Consider the following 18,828-nt stretch of genomic DNA (forward strand, 5'->3'; position numbering starts at 1 on the left):
AATATAAGATGATAAACATCTTTAGTTAATATTTAAATCTAAAAACATCTTTACATTCAACAAACCTCTTCTATGGCCATAAATTCCATATAACTACCTATGAAATTTTCTTAAATTCAAGCATTGGATTAACACTATATAAAAAGAAGGAATTTTTAAAGACAATGCATTCCTATAGGTTTATGGATAGCACATTACATACAACATGGAGTTTCGAAACATATATTGATACAAAACTTATAGTTGAGGGCAATGTTGTTACTTCTATGGAAGTGATTGGTATAAAACTCTTTTACAAAAGTGCTCAAGAGAAAGCTGATTCAAAGACGCTTAAAAAGGGAAAAAAGAAAGAAAATTGGAATTCAGCAATGTGTAGAAATGTTTACATTGCAAGCTATAGAAAGTTCTTGTATATGGTTTTGAGTTATAAAAATTTAGACAATTAAACACTAAAAAATAATTCATATATTTAAGCAAAAGGTCCAAGTACTTTCCCAGTTGAATAGAATAGTTACTTCTCCTTTGTAATTTGTCATGTTTTCCAAATTATAGATTAGAACACTTTTTTCAATTCATAATATTGGATGTGTTTAGGTTTTAGAGTAAGATGAAAGTAATGTTTTTTTCATAAGAGCATGAGACTATAACTCAGTGCTGCTCCTTTGAATCACCTCAGCCACCCACGAGGGCCATCCCTCTTTGAGCCCACCCTCTGGCTACTGCCAAATCTCTGCTACTACCTGTTGTACCTCCTCATCCTAGAGGTCATCTGGGGATGCGAACCCCCCTTTGGGAAAGTCCTCTACGGGGCTGCTCTAGGTGAAGCACAGCTACGTAGAAGTGGTCCGACATCAAGATACCTGCTAAAATTTCGATGGAACCGCCCCTGTGCAACGCCGAATCCCCAACTTAGAATATGTCGAGACGCTCCAACAAACCGTCGTGTCTCCTTTATCCGGAAAAAAAGAGGAGGCTTCCTAGGATCCTAGTAAACTCCGCCCCTCTCTCTATAGGTCTTTGCTGCTAACCACAAAGATGAACTGCTCCCGAGTGCTCCTCTCTGCCGTCGGCATCTCTGCGAAGGAAGCTGCTCCCTGCTTATCTTCTACAAACTCTAGATAGTACATCCAGGACTACCATTAGATGTGTCATTGCCATTGCAACCATCATCATTGGCAAGTGCACCAGCTTGACATCAAAACTGCTTTTCTTCACGGGGATCTGCAGGAAGAAGTCTATGTCACACAACCTCTTGGCTTTGAGGTTGTCAATTCTGAAAATAAGGTATGCCAGCTTAAAAAAGCCCTTTATGGTTTGAAGCAGGCACCCAGGGCATGGTATGCCAAAATTCATGCACACTTACTATCCCTTGGTTTTCAAAATAGTCCCACCGAACCCACTCTTTATGTCTGTGGAAGTGGATCTGATTTTTTAATGCTGATTTTATATGTGGATGATATGCTCACCACGGGCCCAGATACTCAGCAAATTGCAGCTTTCAAGGCTGATTTGCAGCAGATTTTTGACATGTCAGACATGGGACGGCTCCATTATTATTTGGGCATTCAGTTTGATCATGTTGAGGGGGGTATCATGATGTCTCAGTCCAAGTATATTGGACAGCTCCTTGATTGTTTTCAGTTTGAGGATTGCAAGCCAATCTCTACTCCAGTGGACCTTGGCTTCAATTTCTCAGCTCATGATGGGAGCCCACCATGCCATATCACTCTTTATCAGCAAGCTGTTGGATGCCTTATTTATCTATGTCACACCAGACCTGACTTGCAGTATGCAGTATCTCAGCTCAGCAGATTCATGCACATGCCCAGTTCACAGCATTGGTAGGCAGTGAAGAGAGTCTTCAGATATCTTAGAGGCACTCAGGATTTACCCCCTTCTATGGTGATCAGGGTTCACTTACCATGCATGCTTACACGGATAGTGACTGGGGAGGATGTTCCGACACCAGAGTGTCACATACTGGCAATTGTTTTTTGCTTGGCAATTTATGTATCTCTTGGCTCAGCAAGAAGCAACCAACAGTTGCCACGTCTAGCTGTGAGGCTGAGTACAGGACAGCTTTTACTGCTACAGTAGAGTGTGTTTGGCTTCGACTGTTATTTACAGATCTTGGTATTCGCCAGACATCCTCCACTATTGTCTACACTGACAGCCAGAGTGCTTTGGCCATTGCACGTAACCTAGTGTTTCATGCGCGTACCAAGCATATTGAAGTTCACTATCATTATGTTCCGGAGCGGTTGTCAGTAGGAGACAGAGTTGTCCTATCTTCCCAAAGAGGACAACATAGCAGATATGTTTACAAAGGCACTTCCTCGTCCCAAGTTCGAAGTCTTTCGACAGGCTTTACACTTGGTTCCCTTTGTTACATGATCTGACATCCCTTGTACATTTATAGGTGGCTATATCCTTTTGGATGAACATCCGCCACCATGACTAGAAAATACCAGGTATTCTGAGACGTTTCCAAAGTACTTCAGCCCATCCCATGGAGGGGGGGTTTGTAGGCCATCCTCTGGTGGTTCTAGTGATGCCCTATAGGCCATGGTATGTGCCTTGTAGGCATAAATAAAGACACTTATAGTGTTAGTGTCTTTTAGGCCACATAGGACACTTAGTTGTATGTGACACCTAGGACACTTAGTCCTAGGTCTAGGTACTTGTACCTTGTACTCTTTTTTTTCTTTTAATCCAAGTTTGACGTGACAGGCGTTCTTCTGCGACCCTTTGCTACCTACACTCTCTCTCTTCTATTCGATCCTTCACCTTGCATTCCGATAGACAGCACAAGCCTCTCCCTTGCCTTGTAGAAGCGTCCTACATCATCAGTGTGGACAGCATCAAGGTCTCGGTATTGGTTGGCATTGCCTCTCAAGTCCTTGGGTCTACTATACGTGTGCACAGTGAGCTCTTCAAAAGCGCGTTCCGTGCTCTCTCAAAGAGTGTTCTTTGTATTTCTCAGTTCTCCAAGTATAAAGCAAATTCTCCCCTGATTGGGGGAGGGGGCCCTATGTGGGTACAGGGACCCAATCAGTTGTCGACTCTATCCTCTCTCTACCCTCATCTCCTTTCTCTCTCTATGGTAAACAATGCTCATTCCTCGCTAAAGGTTTAAAGAAGGTCTTGCTGTGAATTACACGATCAGATTATCGTTGCATGTTACATTGGTATCTCAGTGGACGTTTTGAGAGCGCGAGGCTTGATCTTCAGGGCACAAATGTCCGGTAAGCCGAGTTTTTGTACCACTTTTTCCATGCCATGCAAGGAGACATGATGACTAGGTAGTTATTTCAGACCGCGGAACCCAGCTGGAACGGACCTCTAGCGACTGAGGGATGACAGGGACGGATGCACACGGACCCCCAGGAGATTCTCGAGATGACCACAGACTTCTACTACCGGTAGTTGTTCCAGTCCAAGGAGGAGTCTCCTATACGGTCCTTGTAGCCCGAGAGGCAGTATGGGATCTGGTTCCAACAGTGTTCTCATTGAGCTTGAGCAGACAGCTAGAGGCACTGTTCAAATCACGAGCTATGGGAGGCCATCAAGGCCCTCTCACCTCAAAAGTGCCCTAGGGAGGATGGCCTATCTCCGGTTTTCCTTCGGAGTTTTGTGGGAGTTTATTGTCAGGAGATATTTGGCTCCGGATCACTTCCTCACTCACTGAGTTGGGGCTGGATTTTCTTGATCCCGAAGGGTGGAGACAAGTCAGACATCCACCAGTGGAGACCGATCATCCTTTTGGATACCGCACACTAAGCCAAGATCTTGAGCTTGCGGCTTCATCCCCCCCATCTCTCCGATATCATTCACTATACACAAACCAGCTTTGTTCAAGAGTGTAGTATCTTGGACAACATCTTCACCTTTTGGGAGGCAGTAGATTGGGCCCTACAGGAACGTTAGCCTCTAGCTATCCTTCTCTTGAACTTCAAGAATAGGGTGGAGTGGTCCTTCTTGGAGGGCACCATGCACAAATTGGGCTTTTCAGACCGATGGATCTGGGGGATTTCAGCTCTCTATGCAGGGAGCTCTAGTCACGTGCTTATCGGTGGTCACAGAGGCGAAGCCTTCTCTCTCTCTCTCTCTCTCTCTCTCTCTCTCTATTATTTCTTCCTTTGTCTAAATGGGCAAAGGGTTTTATTACGCCCAGTGTCCTACGACTGAGGTGGTGGAGAGTCTTGTTAGCCGTGTTGGTGTCCGGTTTGGATTACCCTCAAAGCACTGCTTGTGCCTCTTCTTCAGCATCTTCCTACCCTTGCAGCTTTTTTGGGGACGCCTCTGCATATTCCGAGATAGGAGTTCCTGCAGGCGACTCGAGATGTTCGACTTTGTGTTCTATGGGATACGATGCAGCCCGTGCCTTGTACTCTGGATCTTGATTTGGGATTTGCTCATCCGATGCGAATCAGGTTGCATTTTGCCTCTTTTCCTACAGCATGTTATCGGTGCCGCCAGGTTGGTCACTTTGCACGTGATTGCTCTTCTGCTTCCAAGACCACTCCTGCTCCTTCCCCAGCTATCAAGACTATTCTCCCGTCTCCTCCAGTTTCTGCTATGGCTTCACTAGAGAAGCCTTCCTTACTGTTCCGAAGCACTATTGGAGAAAGGTAGATAAGTCATAGGCCAATCTTTTTGCTGCTACGAAAGTTCAGGATCGGAATCCTATTGAGCATCACCAACCTCTTTCTCCTCAGGATATGGATGTGCCCCTTGATGAGGGCATTATACAAGATGATGTGCTTGCTATTTGTCTGGTTGATACTCAAAGTGAAGCTAATATGATCAGCCCTGATTTATCCGATGCAGCTCCTTCGTCAGAGAGTGCAGACATTGCTCCAGTTCCTTTGCCTGTGATGACTATGCCAAAGTCTCTTTCTCAAGATGCAGATGTCTCTTTTTCTGTGGAGTCTTTTCATCCTATGTTGCAATAGGTTTTTTACCCTGTGATTAAAAAATTCAGGCTCCCAGCTTATATAAAGAAGAATCACAAGGGCAAAAAACATGTGGTTTTTATTGATGGTGCAGTTTCTTCACTGCGTCAATTTTTAGAAAGCAACAATTTGAAACTGGAGGATGCTGCCTTTGATCCTCCTCCGGTTTGAATTTTGTAACTTTTTACTTGGCTGCCTCATGACTTTTACTCTGAGGCTTTACTTGTAAATTTTTACTTTGTACTTATTGGTGGCTTTTTACCCCTTTTTGGGGTTTCCCACACAGAAATATAAAATTTCAAAAAAAAAAAAAGTGCGTGTTTTGTTTAGTACTGAACATTTTGTTTAGTAACAACTCTAAGGACTTTTGGCGGAGATTTCTAAAGGGTCAGTCCCCCTCACTACTCATTGACACTCAGGCCTGGTATAATTATGCACGCACACTATATGACTTTCCAAATCAGCCAGTCCTTGACCTATTATATATGCCACGCCCCACATCCTACACCCTCTTCACTAAATGGGAGTGAAGGATGCCGTAATGAAACTTCATAATGGCTGAGCGAAGGATCATGAGGGACTATCATTGAGCTCATTGCATATGGGATTAACCTCCTATCCCCGATCTTAGCAAAGCTCTTTAATGAAGCTGTTTGTTTGGGGTTTCCACGCACCTGGACTATTAACACTATTTTACCCATCCACAAGGCAGGGGATTCCATGAGCCCAGAGAATTACAGGACCATTATGATTGGACATGTCATGTCCAAGATTTATGCATCAATGCTTGATCCCGAGGTCAACAAATTTGCAGAGTGTTGAGGACTTAGAGCAGTAGGACGGGCTGGATTCCGACGTGATCATGGAACCAGGGATTACATTCTCACGCTCAGGTGTATCATCGAGGAGGCAAGGGCACTGAAGCAGAGGGTTTACTGTTGCTTTGTGGATTTCCGCAAAGCATTTGATATGGTTCCAAGAGCCTGCCTCCTTTGGCGCCTATAGGGTTTGAGTTATGACCATGACATCATTTGGGCTGTCATGGCACTTTACAAGAGTCTCAAGTAGAGTCCGGGTAGGTTTTGGGTGGACAGACAAGATTATGAGCACTATTGGGGTCAAACAAGGGCGTCCTTTATCACCTACCCTATTTGGCCTCTACATTGACGAGCTCGAGATAGTGATGCAGACACTTGGGGGGGAGATGGATGCTCTCTTGCTAGCACACTGATCCGGATATTGCTATATGCAAATGATGTGGCACTTTTGTCTTCCTTAGCAGAGGAGCTCCAGAGACACCTTGACGCACTACAATTTTTCTGTGAGTCTCATGATTTGAAGGTCAACCTTGGTAAAACCAAGGTTATGATCTTCAATATATCTTGAGCCGTCATGCACCAGGAGCAGTTCACCTTTGATGTGTCATGTGTTGAGATAGTTTCATCATACACATATCTTGGGGTTGTCTTCTCCGGATCCCTCTTCACTATGAGACCCGCGATGCAGGATCGCTTGGGTAGAGGATACGCTTCATCGGTCAAACTAGAGAGATAGTGCTTTGGCTCGCACTTTTAGGATCCATGGACCAAGGGGTTGCTTTTTGACTCCTTGGTCCGCCTAGGGGGGAATGTATGGCAGCCCTTGCTGGCGGCCAGACTTGTCGGATATAGAGGGGGCTCGTGTGGAGTGGCTATAGGTTCTTATGGTATCGCGGATGATATCGCGGATGATTCGCGGTAAGCCATCCATTCCTCACTAGATCATTCAGGCTGAGTTTGGGTCATCCCCATTACAGCTACATGCTGCGTTTCAGGTCATCACGTATCTATACCGAGTCAAGGAGTATGGGGATTACTGTTCTGGGCGCAGCAGGCTACCATGGCTAATATTGTCCTCCTCTATGGCACTTTCAGCCAGAGGTGACCAGAGATGCTAGTATGCACGAACAGAGAGATGGTTTGAGCAACTGGGGCTTCACATGGATAGACTCCCTCCCTTCTAGTACAATATGGATGCTCCGTTTTCTCCCCTCTTGTCACACGAGGTCAACCAAGGAATCCATGAGGTTCTCTTACAGCTACACACATTCTGGACCTGGTTGGGATCGACCGAACTCCTGTGAATCTTAGCTTCGACAGGATCATTGCTTACATATCACAAAGGAGGGTTTCATTGACCCACCAGGATACACGCAGATCCACTTACCCCACTTACCGAGGATCTCTATTGAGCAGTTCCGGGTCTCTTCACATAGACTTTGTATCGAGAGCGGCAGAGCAGAGTGCCTACCCAAGGAGAGGCGCATATGCACATTATGTGACATGGAGGAGGTTGAGACGGAGGAGCACTTCATCTTGAGGTGCCCTGTTTACTATGAGATCCAAGGGTGTTTCTACTGCCTCTTCAGAGATAGCTATGGGGTTTAGTCCCCCTATCCAGACCAAAGATGCTTGGCAGGCATCATTCATGAGGTACTCAGGCACCGCGAGAGGATACTTCGATCACGGAGACAGGAGTAGAATTCTTCCTTTGCAGATCCCTCTCAGAGCTCTATCACGGAGTTCTTCCAGCCAGATCACATGGACCCCCATGAGAAGAGGCCTCGACATGATTGTGACCTAGAGCGAGTGACTTGACAGCTTAGACAGAGGATTGACGCGCAAATTACACTTGGGGATAGCCCCTCCCTGTTTAGAATCGGGGCCCGGTTGACAGGGGTTATAGTAGCCCTTGTTAGGCGCAGAGCTATGACGAGGAGACGTGACAAGGCCACATCTGTGAGTGGTCGACAACCCTCTATCGCGGATTTCATGCCTCCATTGCCTTATCCACCTTGATGTTCTGATGATGATGATGATGATGAGATTGATACACTGTCATGACTATGTTGTACTTAGTACTTAGTACTACCATTCTGCATTTTTTGCATTCTGCATCGGTGTGGATGCTCGTTTAGTAGCTCCACCCTCATAGCTCGTTTGTACCATGATTTTCATAGTCTCATAGACCCATCGGTCTTCCGAAGACTTTAATAAACTTTCTTTCTTTCTTTCTTTCTCGCTCGATCGGTACGATAGGGGTGCCCTCACCCCCTTCCTCTTCATAGCCGAGGTGTTACGCTACTTCCTACGTTCCCACGTTGCTAGACTGTCTGAGATGAGGCTTTCGATCTGGCAGGAGCATGAGCTTTTGGATTTAGAGTTCATAGATGACATGGCCTTGAACGTGGAGGGATCGGTAGCGAGCCTTGAGGTAGTTAGAGAAGCCTTAGCCATCTAGTGCGAGGTCTCTGGAGCTCATATCAACTGGACCACGGATTGGCTTCTTCACAGGGGTAGAGAAGGTCCAGTTTGAGACTGAGGGGCTGCCTTTGGTTTTTAGTGGATTCCAGGGGGATAGACAGCGTGAATTCTGGGATGCTAGGTAGGGATTGAATTTCAGCAGGGTAATCAGATTGGCCCAGTTCTAGAGAGTGTCCAGAGGAAGCTTATGTATAGAAGCTTGGCCAAAATCTCCATGGCAAGTAAGTCTCTAGTGGTCAACTAGGTCCTTCTAGCCACGGCTTGGTACATGGCCTCCTACTGGTGTTGTGATGGGGGCTACATGGGGCAGCTCAGGCGCCTGGTGCGGGCTGGTTTGGATGGCACGAGGAACACCATAACCCAAGTTAATTGGTAGACAATGATTATACCGCATGCATGAGGAGACTTAGGCATCATTGATCCAGAGATGCAGAGCGGGGCCCTTTTGGGCAAACTAGTGGTACGTGACTCACTCCAAGGTTAGAGGCCTGGAAGCTCCTTCTATAGAGGGGGCTTCTTAGGAACACCCCACACATAGGCGGTCAATGGCAACAGTCTCACCGATGGCTTTTCTTAGAGGCCCTCTTCACGGTTAAGGGATGCGGAGCCTTTTTTGGGTGTGGCAGAGATTGGCAGGGAGGACTCATCTGGCCCCACCTCACTACTACAAAGAGGAGTTCAATTGTCAACAACTTATTTGGCACCTGGAGGTTCGACAAGATGGATGTATGCTTGGGCAGTAGACACATATAGGATGGGCTCAATGAGAGACTGCCCAACCAGCTCCTTTGGGACATGGAGTAGGCTCCCCTCGAATGCAAAGGCGCTCTCTCCCATCTCCAAGGAGTAGGACAACAGATGAGAGAGAGAGAGATGCAGCCATCCCTGAGACATGGAGGGCAGCAATGCAGACTTATATGCAGATATGTGGGTCAGTTCTCCAGGACATCAGTCCCTCTAAGGGTTATGATTAGGCGAGGTAGCAACCGAGCCAGCTTCGTCAGAGTAGGGCGTGGAGGGATCCTTTAGCCAGTGACATAGAGAAACCCAAAAATGGATGGGAGCCTGGATTTGCATCATTAGCAGCAATTGATCAGGATGGTGGGCTGCCTAGGCAAGGCATGGTTTATCGACCCTCCAAGCATCCTGGACCAGGATGCCCCCCGGTGGTGCCTCTAGCTTTGAAAGGGCTGCCTCCTTTGGGAGATCTAGCGGGATCTAGGAGAGTGGTTCTGGCCATCGAGGGTAGGCTCTGGCCGTCCAGGGTAGGCCACACAAAGAGTGGAGGTGGCCTTTTTCTCCTACACGAAACAGATTAGACGGCGGCTATAGATGGAGGCATCAGCTTGGACCGCTTTCAGCAACAGGTGCTCTAGGAGGTCAGAGCCTGTTTTTGGATGTGGCTATGGTCTAGGCTTTGACCAGCGAAGATCTTGTATTTCTTTCGGTTGATTGCCCCCCCGAGGGTCTACCCATAGGCCCCTAGTTGGTGCAGATGATGGTGGATGGGCACTGCCACCACTGCATGGATGGTGTCCCGGAGACATTGCCTTTGGAGCTGCCCGAGCACGTAGAGGATATGGCTGGGATCCAGTCTAGTTCGTGACCCGGATACAAAGTATTCTCCGAGTTTTCACTTGGGACATGATGGCCTGGTGACAGAGGGGGGGCATGTCTTCCACATCGGTGAGGTCTCCCAGCTTACAAGCTACACGGGCAGAGCATTCACTGAATGACTTGCCCTCCATCTCAGCGGTGTCTTCTTCCTTCTCATGAGGACGGTGTGTGGGAGATAGTGGCCAGCATCATGGCATGGAACATATGGGTTGTGCGTTGAAGCCTAGTGATGGGCAAGCACCGTGTTCCACCAGTGACCACTTTGGTTGCTATTTAGTAGGTCATCATCTATACTCTGCGCGCCACTTTGGAGCACGGGTCATCGGATTCCGGAGCGAGACCACTGCGAAAGGTTGGAGCGGTTCTACAAGGCATGGCTTGTAGGCACTTTCTACATTTTCAAGCTGCGAGGGATTCGCTGGCTGTATAGTCCTCTCCCTGGTTGTTAGCCACTGTCTCTGAGATACCCTTGATAGTGAGCTGGATTCTCGGGAAGCAGGATGGTTTTCTCTTTCTGTCAACCTTTTGTTTTTCCCTAGGTTGGCGCTTTCGAGATAGTTGACTTGTATGGTTGATTTTTCCAAGCATTAATAGGAAGTTCCTTTTTCTTGGAATAAAAAACTTGTTGGATTGTCTAAGAATCTGCTCTCTCGTTTTGAAAGTATGAATTCCATGAGCTTCTTCATGACCAATATCGAAAGCTATGTCTTCCCAATCAATGCCTGGTAAAGCTTTGCTTGTTGAGTTTTTCGAAGATCTCATTTTGAGAATCTTTGGCTACATTCTAGTTGTTTGGTAGTCCTCCAATCTTGAGCTTCTTTGAGTTGATCCTTTCGTCCTGTTCATTTAGTTCCTTCTGCACCTGTGAATCTGAGGAGCGCTTCACTTCTCCTTTGAATCCATTAAGCTTCTTATGCATCTCTTCCATCTGAATGTAAACTAACTCCTCAAGTGGGAGTTGGATTGTTTAGTTTGAGCTCAACAACTTTCAAACCTATGCTTCAGCTCACTGCTCTCCTTCTTGAGAAGGAGAATCTATTGTTTATAAGGCTTCATTCTATCTAGTGTTAGTCAGAGGTGATGCTATTGTTGCAGCAAAGAAGGCTGCTTCCCTAGTTTTCTGTCACTCATTAGAGAAACAAAAAATAAGAGTGTACATGGACTACCCTTTCTTGCGATGCTGCGGTGACGAACCGATGCAGATTATGTCTTAGAAGACAAATCTGTATCTTATCTTCCAAGGAATAACATTTTTACTTCAAAGTGATTTGAGCAAACCTCGAAAAGTTGTGTTCGTTTGTCTGTCTGTGAAAAAACCAGTTAGGAGCAGCAGCCTGGCAAAATTTTGGGATTAGGTGATGATGAATGGCGGCCAGCGAGGGACCTCCCAAGGTTCGTTTCCAGTAAGCTCCTCTTCTTGGAGGCTCCAAGGTGAGGTCTAACCCCTAGGCTAGGCCATGGAGTTTAGCCCATCTAGGAGTGGGAGTAGGGGAGGCATAAGAGCGCCTATTAAGAAAATGAGGTTTAATTGAGTGGTGATTTGTAGTCACCATAGAGTGGGTGTCTATCCTATAATGTTTTTGCGTGCAATAAGAATAAGCAATACTCAAACCTTGTCCTTTATTGGAATTGTTGACTATATATTAGAACACCTATGGTTGACCTGAAATGAAAGATTTGGTCATTAGTAGGCATTACCGATGTCAAATTAAGTACTTGCTTGAGTTGTTGAAAACTATGCTTTGCGTTATGTAGCCATTGGGAAGCTTTGAGGCAACAATGTCAGAAAGTGAGAAAACTTGACATGATAAACATCTTCCAAGCAGAGGAGGTGTTGGGATAAATGTGATCAAAGGCTTGCTCTAAGGTGCTAGTCTAGACCATGACATAAGTGATGATGTAAGTGCAAAGGCCCCCACATGGGAGGCTCCTTTGATTTAGCCAGTTCCTATGATGCAGGGGCTGATTGCCATTGATGTAGGGGAGGTGCCTATGATCTAGGACACCTTCCTCTCCACTCTATATAAGGGAGGTTCTCCCTTCATTTCAATACACTTGATTTTGCCTTCACTTGTGCTCTTCCTTCGTGTCATTATGCACCTCTTCTATCCCACTCATCTCTTCATTTGGTATCAGAGCTTATAGGTTCTAGAGAATCCAGTTTGAAAGTGCCACCTCATCATCTTCTCCACCACCTCCATTTTTGAAGCTCCCTCCTCCTTTCTCTTCAGATTTTGCTAAGCTCCGTTCTCTTCATCCATTGCACCATTTGCCAAACCCTTTGAACTGAAGTGTCTTCCCCTTGGGGCGCACCTTTGGCTCAAAGCACTCCCCGAGATATCGTCTCTGATGTGCGTACCAACACTCTCTGTCCTCTGCGACTGTTAGCAAAATTCCGCCTCTACAGTAGAAATGACAACCTGCCCTTCAAGGACAAGTTAGGCAATGCTAAGAGCTTGCTCCTAGTTAAATCTAAGCCCATTTGGTCCAGTGGTTACTGAGAATTTAGCAAAAGACCAGTCGGCATTGGTGTGACTCTCACGGGCAATGTGGTGCAATTTTTCGCTCCTCCTCTGTGCTTATTCTTTGATATAGGGACTTCATTCCAGCTCACAAAGCCCCAAATGTAAAGTTATATGGAGTGAGATATCAAGTCTCCAAGTTACTCAGTTTTTTGCAAGCATTTTTTACAGTTCTTGAAATTTGCTGCTAAAGTAAATGCTAATTGATGCTTGAGGTATGAAGTGGTGCTAAACTACAGTTCAGAGAATGCTTTTTCAGTTTGAAGTTCAGTTGGCATTGATATCTTGTCAAAATGCCAAGCTCTCAATGCTCTTTCAATGCTAAGCACTTCAAGAAGACTACAAGGAGGACAAAGTACAAGGTAAAGAAGACCCCGGCTAAGAAGCTTTGGGAGAAGCCAACTGGGTATGCATATGCTAAACAACTAGGCTTTTCTGAGTTTCTCTCTAGCAATCTACATTTATATGGTGAGGGAGATTTCTTTGTTGAGCAAGATTAGTCATTTTGTAAGAGAGTAGACACTGCCTGATAAAGGTAAGACCCTCTCATGGCTACCTTTAAGCTTGACAAGTTCAATGGCCAAGGTTTTCACACTTGGCAAATGAAAATCAAATTTGTGCTTATGAAAGAGAATTTGTGGGACTTGGTCAAGTCACGGAATCAATCATCTCAAGAAGGTGAATCAACCACAACCAAAGGTAAAGGGAAGGCAAGTGACTCTTCTTCAACTACACCTGCAGATGCTAAAAGGATAGAGAAAGCTTATGCAATAATTGCATTTAGGTTTGGGAGATGATTATGTGCATTACATTTTAGATTTGGAATCCCCTTTTGAGGCTTGGCATAAGTTAGATGTGTTATTTGGTGCTAGCTCATATACTTCTAAGTTGAATTTGAAAATAAATTTCTTTGAACTTAAGATGGATGGAGACAATGTTGCAGCTCATGTTAATGCTTTGAGGAGTCTTATGACACAATTGGCCGCAATCAACTCTCCAGTTACTGAAGATGATGCTATGGTTGTGCTCTTGAAGAGTATGCCTCAAGACTATGATTATGTTGTGACTACTTTGAAGAATCTTCCCCAACTCACACTGGAGGGCATCATCAATGCTTTATAAGAGAAGGAGAGAAAGAACACTTCAAGAATGGGTAAAGTGCACACAGAAGCACTTGCAGTAAAGTTTTCATCAAAGAGCAAGTAGAAGGCATGCAAGCATTGTGGGAAAAACAATCATCTTTAGAAGCATTGTTATAAAATCAACCCTTGCATTTATTGTGGCAAGAACAATCATTCAGAGAAATTTTGCAATGAGAAGAAGAAAAACATGACAAATCTAGTTGAAGAGAGAACTCCATCAACAAATGAAGAATCAAACTTTGTGGTAGAAGACAAAGACTATGCCTTTTGAGCACTTTGTCTTTGAAATTTTATTTATCATCACTTTGTCAAATTTTGAGGTTCTCTCCTTGGAGTAGTACTCCAAAAAGAATGTTATGTGTTTTGTCTTTTATAAATCACCTCTGGTCACCATATGATGTAGGCCATGTGATATGTGTTTGGTCTATTCCATTTTTGTAAACCTAGACCCTTGGGCACCTTTGCTAGCATGAGATCCTAGCCATAGATTTATCCGTGACCATCATGAGATGGCATGTGTGACCACCATGAGATGGCATGAGAAACTATGTGACTAGATGTATCCTTGACATAGCATGAGGCAAACCCTTGAAGGGGGGTACGCTGGGATAAATGTGATCAAGGGCTTGCTCTAAGGTGCATGTGTGCATCTAGGGGAGTCAGATGTGTGTGTGTGTGTGTAGTAGAAGCACACCTAGTGTTATGAGGTGTCTAGACCATGACATAAGTGATGATGTAAGTGCAAAGGCCCCCACATGGGAGGTTCCTTTGATTTAGCCAGTTCCTATGATGTAGGGGCTAATTGCCACTGATGTAGGGAGGTGCCTTGATTTTGCCTTCACTTGTGCTCTTCCTTTGTGTCATTATGCACCTCTTCTATCCCACTCATCTCTTCAGGAGGAACATACGTCATGACCATTCTTTAGATCGCCTGATTTTGGATCACCTCAATGTTATCATGTCCATAGAGATTCAATTCTATGAGATGACATGTCCTATGGACTTTATCATCGAGGACACTCATGCTTGAAGAAGGAATGTTATTTGGGTTACAATGTAGCATGATCCGAATGGGTCCGATGACATAAAGTCCTTAGAGAGAGCAATGGTAATGTATATAAATGTACATATGTTCTATTTAAAAGGATTTCTCAAGGATTTAGTTGTTGAGGTTGTTGATGACCAAGGTCCAAGACAACCAGAAGGCTCGTATACCTCCATGCGTATTAATATTGGTTAATTTATTAGCCATTCACCTAGGGTAAGTGTCTAGGGACAAAATGTGGTTAATAAATCAGTGAAATGACCAAGAGGGGCAAAAAGTTAATACATGCATGGGGGAAGGGTTAAGACTGGCAAGCAGTTAGGAATAGTAACGGTCCTTCTAGGGAGATGGGGTGCATTCATCTGCATGTTGCAAAGACAATCTAGAAATTATTACAAAAATTGAAAAGAAACCCAAGCTGGGTGTGTGCAGCAGCAGAATTGTAACATTGAATGCAAAGGCTGGGAGGAGTATCCTGTTTCCGACATCTGCATGTCTATAGTATAAGCTGGGGACATTTAATCAGAGCAGGCAGGGAGGTGGAAACGACAGAGGACTGGGAGGGGGAGACATTTGAGAGGTGCACATCAAGGGGGCAAAAGGGGGTATGGTAGGGATTGGGCTGGAGGGGCACATCAAGGCTGATGCTGATGCGGATGATGCTGATGAAGCTATGGCTGATGCTGAGGTTGTCACGACAGCGGGCTCCAATATATCATTTGTTTTCTATGTTCATCATCTAATAAGAGCATGGATGCCAATTTTTTTTCTTTGCTAATGAATGGACAGACGTGACTATTCCTTCTGTTTTTGAACTCCAATATATAATTTGTTTTTGTATGCTTATCAAAGAGATTCTGGAATCTTTTGAAACCTAGATGGCAGCTTATTGCTTGGGTACTGATGAGAACATGAGCGTAGCTTTGCTTACTCAGTTATTACTACTTTTTTCTTGTCTTCTACTCTGAATTTTTTCTGAAGTCGCTTACAAACTCTCTTCTTTCCTTTGTTCTTTTGCTTGTACCATAAAAAGTTTTAATTTGTAGGATTGGATATATTCTAGTCTTATGGAGGTATATATATTTTTATCATCTGATAAGAGCATGACTTTTAATAATTTTTTTTGCTTTGTTTAAAAAAATCAGATGTGGCTATTCCTGCAGACAAAGAGATCTTTATTAGCTATGGAAAAAAGGGCAATGAGGTTTGCTTTCTCTATTACAAAGAGGCACTGTGTGGTGCATGTGCAGCTTCTCTTAGAGACTTAGTGCAGGACTATGGGAAATATGGGTAAGTTATATTCGGTGTACTCTAAAGGTACTGATGGTAATCTTGGCTATGCAGGAACTTCTTTTTCTTTATGGATTTGTTGTGGAAGATAATCCTGATGACTACCTCATGGTAATTTGGCTATCTTGGAAATCAATTCATGAAGCTAAGAAGTAAATACACAAATAGGAAGATGACGTGCAATAGAGTGCTCCCATATGCACATAGGTGGTGGTGCAAAATTTTTCAGCGCTTCATGTTGAAGCAGTGATACCATTATCTTCTTAAACATATGCAAGTATATGCTAAACGGAAGAAAATTAATGTGCTTTGTAAATCAACCTCATAAGATTCCTTGAACATAGTTATTTGCAATGAGTTCTGTCCATATGACTATTTCAACACACTTTGTGGAGGTAAGAAAAATATCAGGTGTAGGATCACGAGAGCCTTAAAGTTTAAGTGACGTTTAGTGTTTTTTTTTGGGGGGGGGGGGGCGGGGACAATTTTCAGGTGCATTTCCCTAAGGAGGCCCTTGAACAAGATGTTTGTGCTGACGCCAAAATCCAGCTACTTCAAGAGCAGGTGCAACATGACACACCATATACTTACAAAATGTTCAATCATATGTGCATGCCTAGAAAGTCCAAATTGTAGCTGTAGGCTGTCTTGCACCAGATTAAAAGGATTTTGTGTAATCTTGTTGTTTCATTGAGTTTATTTCTGGCACTCTAACTTTCCTGCACATTCTACCAAATTTAGGGGTGTTTACTGTCAGTTAGGAGCAGTCCTGTTGCATTGGTATCAGAGCACTTTTCATGGGATTTTGTGGGAAATTCTTTGTCCAATCACTTTGAAAAGTGGAGCATCTACTCTTGAGCCCCTAAACAAGTGGGAAATTTCAAGTTTTCTCTCCCCTAAACAAGTGGTTGTGTTATCCTCCCCAACGCTCCTATTGCTGCTCCTGTAGCCTGCTCGTAGCCTCCCGTAGCCACTCCATCGCTGCTCCTGTAGCCTCCATCGTTGCTTCTGCTCCGCCTAGCCTCTGCCCCTCCGTCCACACTGCTACTGCTATCTCTCTCGCTCACTCATGCTCCCTCGCTCACTCACGCTCAGCCCCTCGCTCACGCCCTCGCTCCCTCACTCAGCCCCTCGCTCACGCTCATGCTCAGCCCCCTCGCTCATGCTCCCTCACTGCCTCTACGCTCACGCTCTCCCGCTCAGCTCTCCCTCGCAGCTCTCAGCCCCTCGCTCCCTGCTAACCCCTCACTCCCCTCAACCACCCCTCGCTCCCCGCTACCCCTCGCTCAGCCCCTCGCTCCCCGCTACCCCCTCACTCAGCCACCTCCCTCCCTTCTTTTCTGCTCATCCACTGCCCCCCCCTTCTCTACTCCCCTCGCCACCTTTTTTTTTTTGCCCGTGGGAACTTCAAAGAAGAAAAAAAAAGAAACCACAACCACCTTTTAAAAAAAAAAAAAAAAATCCTCACCATCCTCGCCATCTTAGCCTCTCCTCCTTCTCCACCTCTTGGCTGCCTCTCCACTTCAGGCTTCCGCCCTACTTCTCCACCACCTCGCACTGGACGTGCCTCCCATTATGGGAGGGGAACCGGTGCTCCCGCTCCCGGCTGAACACTAACACTAAGATCTGCACCTGCACCCCAAGAGAAACGGGGGACAAAGCCAAGAAAGATGAAAATAACAACAACAACAAAAAAAAGCAAACGACACAACTGAATTTGGAGGATGTGAACACACATTACAACCGAAGTGGACTCGGGGTAGACAGCAAGGCAAAGGTAGGACCCGCCTCAGCTTCTACCTCAACCTCAACTCCCGCTACAGTGTCAGCTTCGTTTTCAGCTCCAACCTCAGCTCCCTCTATCTCTGTCTCTACTTCGACTTCAATCCCCGCTTCAGGCCCAGCTCTAGTTCTAGTCTCAACTCCATCTACATCTACGATCAGTGACATACTCATGCCCATGGCGCCGGTTGTTGTTCCCTTTCCCTCTTCTCCTGTTACAGCTCTTGCACAGCTTATGACCCCTACTTCGGAGGTGTCATACACTGTGCCGCATTACGATTCACTCTCCCCTTTCCCTCTCAGTCAGCCCACACTCCCACACCCCGCTGGGACTGCCTCATCCATTCCATTGTCATCTCTGTTCCTCACTCAGCCACCGTCCAGTTTTCGGACTCGGTCCCACTCTTTCATGCCACAGTCACCACAGTTTCAGCATGGACATGGGTGGATTGATACACCAGAGGCCCGTGAGACCGTGCTCACGGAGATACATAGTTTCCGTGAGCGTGAGATGGAGCTGGATCGCTTCGCACGGGAACAAGTCCACTTCAACCAGGAGCAGAGCCGCATCATACAGGAGCAAGCTAGGGCCATTCGGGAGCAGGCGGATCTTATTCAGGGACTTAGACAAGATATCATGCAGCTCTGACAGGAGGTCACAGCCATACACACTGCCCCAGGGAGTACCCTGGTGGTCGAGGCACAGATTGTGAGCATGCAATCTACTATTGAGGAGACTTCCAGATGGGTTGACGTGGCCAAATGGGAACCTGCAAGGGTCACCGTTTCGGCTACCCTCATGGAGCAGCATCAGAGAGCCAGTAAGGCTCTCAACATCAGAGTACGCGGGATCCCACGCACTGAGGCTACACCGATGGTAGATGCGACTGCATTCGTGACCGCTATCTGGGTGGGGCTGAGCACAGGATAGAGAGGGCATGGCTCGTGGTGAGAGATCCCAACCGAGAGCAACCCCTGATCATACGATTTCATGACACTCAGGCATGAATTTCAGCTCTACGACGCAAGTCAGTCCTTCGAGATTAACCAGCGATCTCTATGGATGAGGACCTCACACCTCTACAGGTTGAGGAAAGGCGCTCTTTGCTGCAGCAGCAGGATCAGGTCTGGAAGGAGGGAAAGTGGACAGTGGTACGAGAGGGACGCCTTCTT

The 18,828-nt window shown here is 45.7% G+C and overlaps 1 protein-coding gene across 6 annotated transcripts in view; it reads left to right on the forward strand.

Moving 5' to 3' along the window:
• The window catches only part of LOC147904850 (SET domain-containing protein), a 158,805-nt gene that overhangs the window by 98,131 nt on the left and 41,846 nt on the right, over window positions 1–18,828 (forward strand). For all 6 annotated transcript variants that reach the window (XM_087388705.1, XM_087388697.1, XM_087388714.1 and 3 more), the window contains 3 exons: window positions 15,729–15,787; window positions 15,928–15,984; window positions 16,366–16,437. In XM_087388705.1, the coding sequence (XP_087244831.1) occupies window positions 15,729–15,787; window positions 15,928–15,984; window positions 16,366–16,437 (188 nt within the window). The remainder of the gene's footprint in view (window positions 1–15,728; window positions 15,788–15,927; window positions 15,985–16,365; window positions 16,438–18,828) is intronic.

The sequence above is a fragment of the Dipteris shenzhenensis genome, chromosome 2 (genome assembly GCF_047967505.1).
Source record: "Dipteris shenzhenensis isolate YYH24624 ecotype China chromosome 2, Dip_SZ_1.0, whole genome shotgun sequence".
NCBI classification, from domain to species: domain Eukaryota; kingdom Viridiplantae; phylum Streptophyta; class Polypodiopsida; order Gleicheniales; family Dipteridaceae; genus Dipteris; species Dipteris shenzhenensis.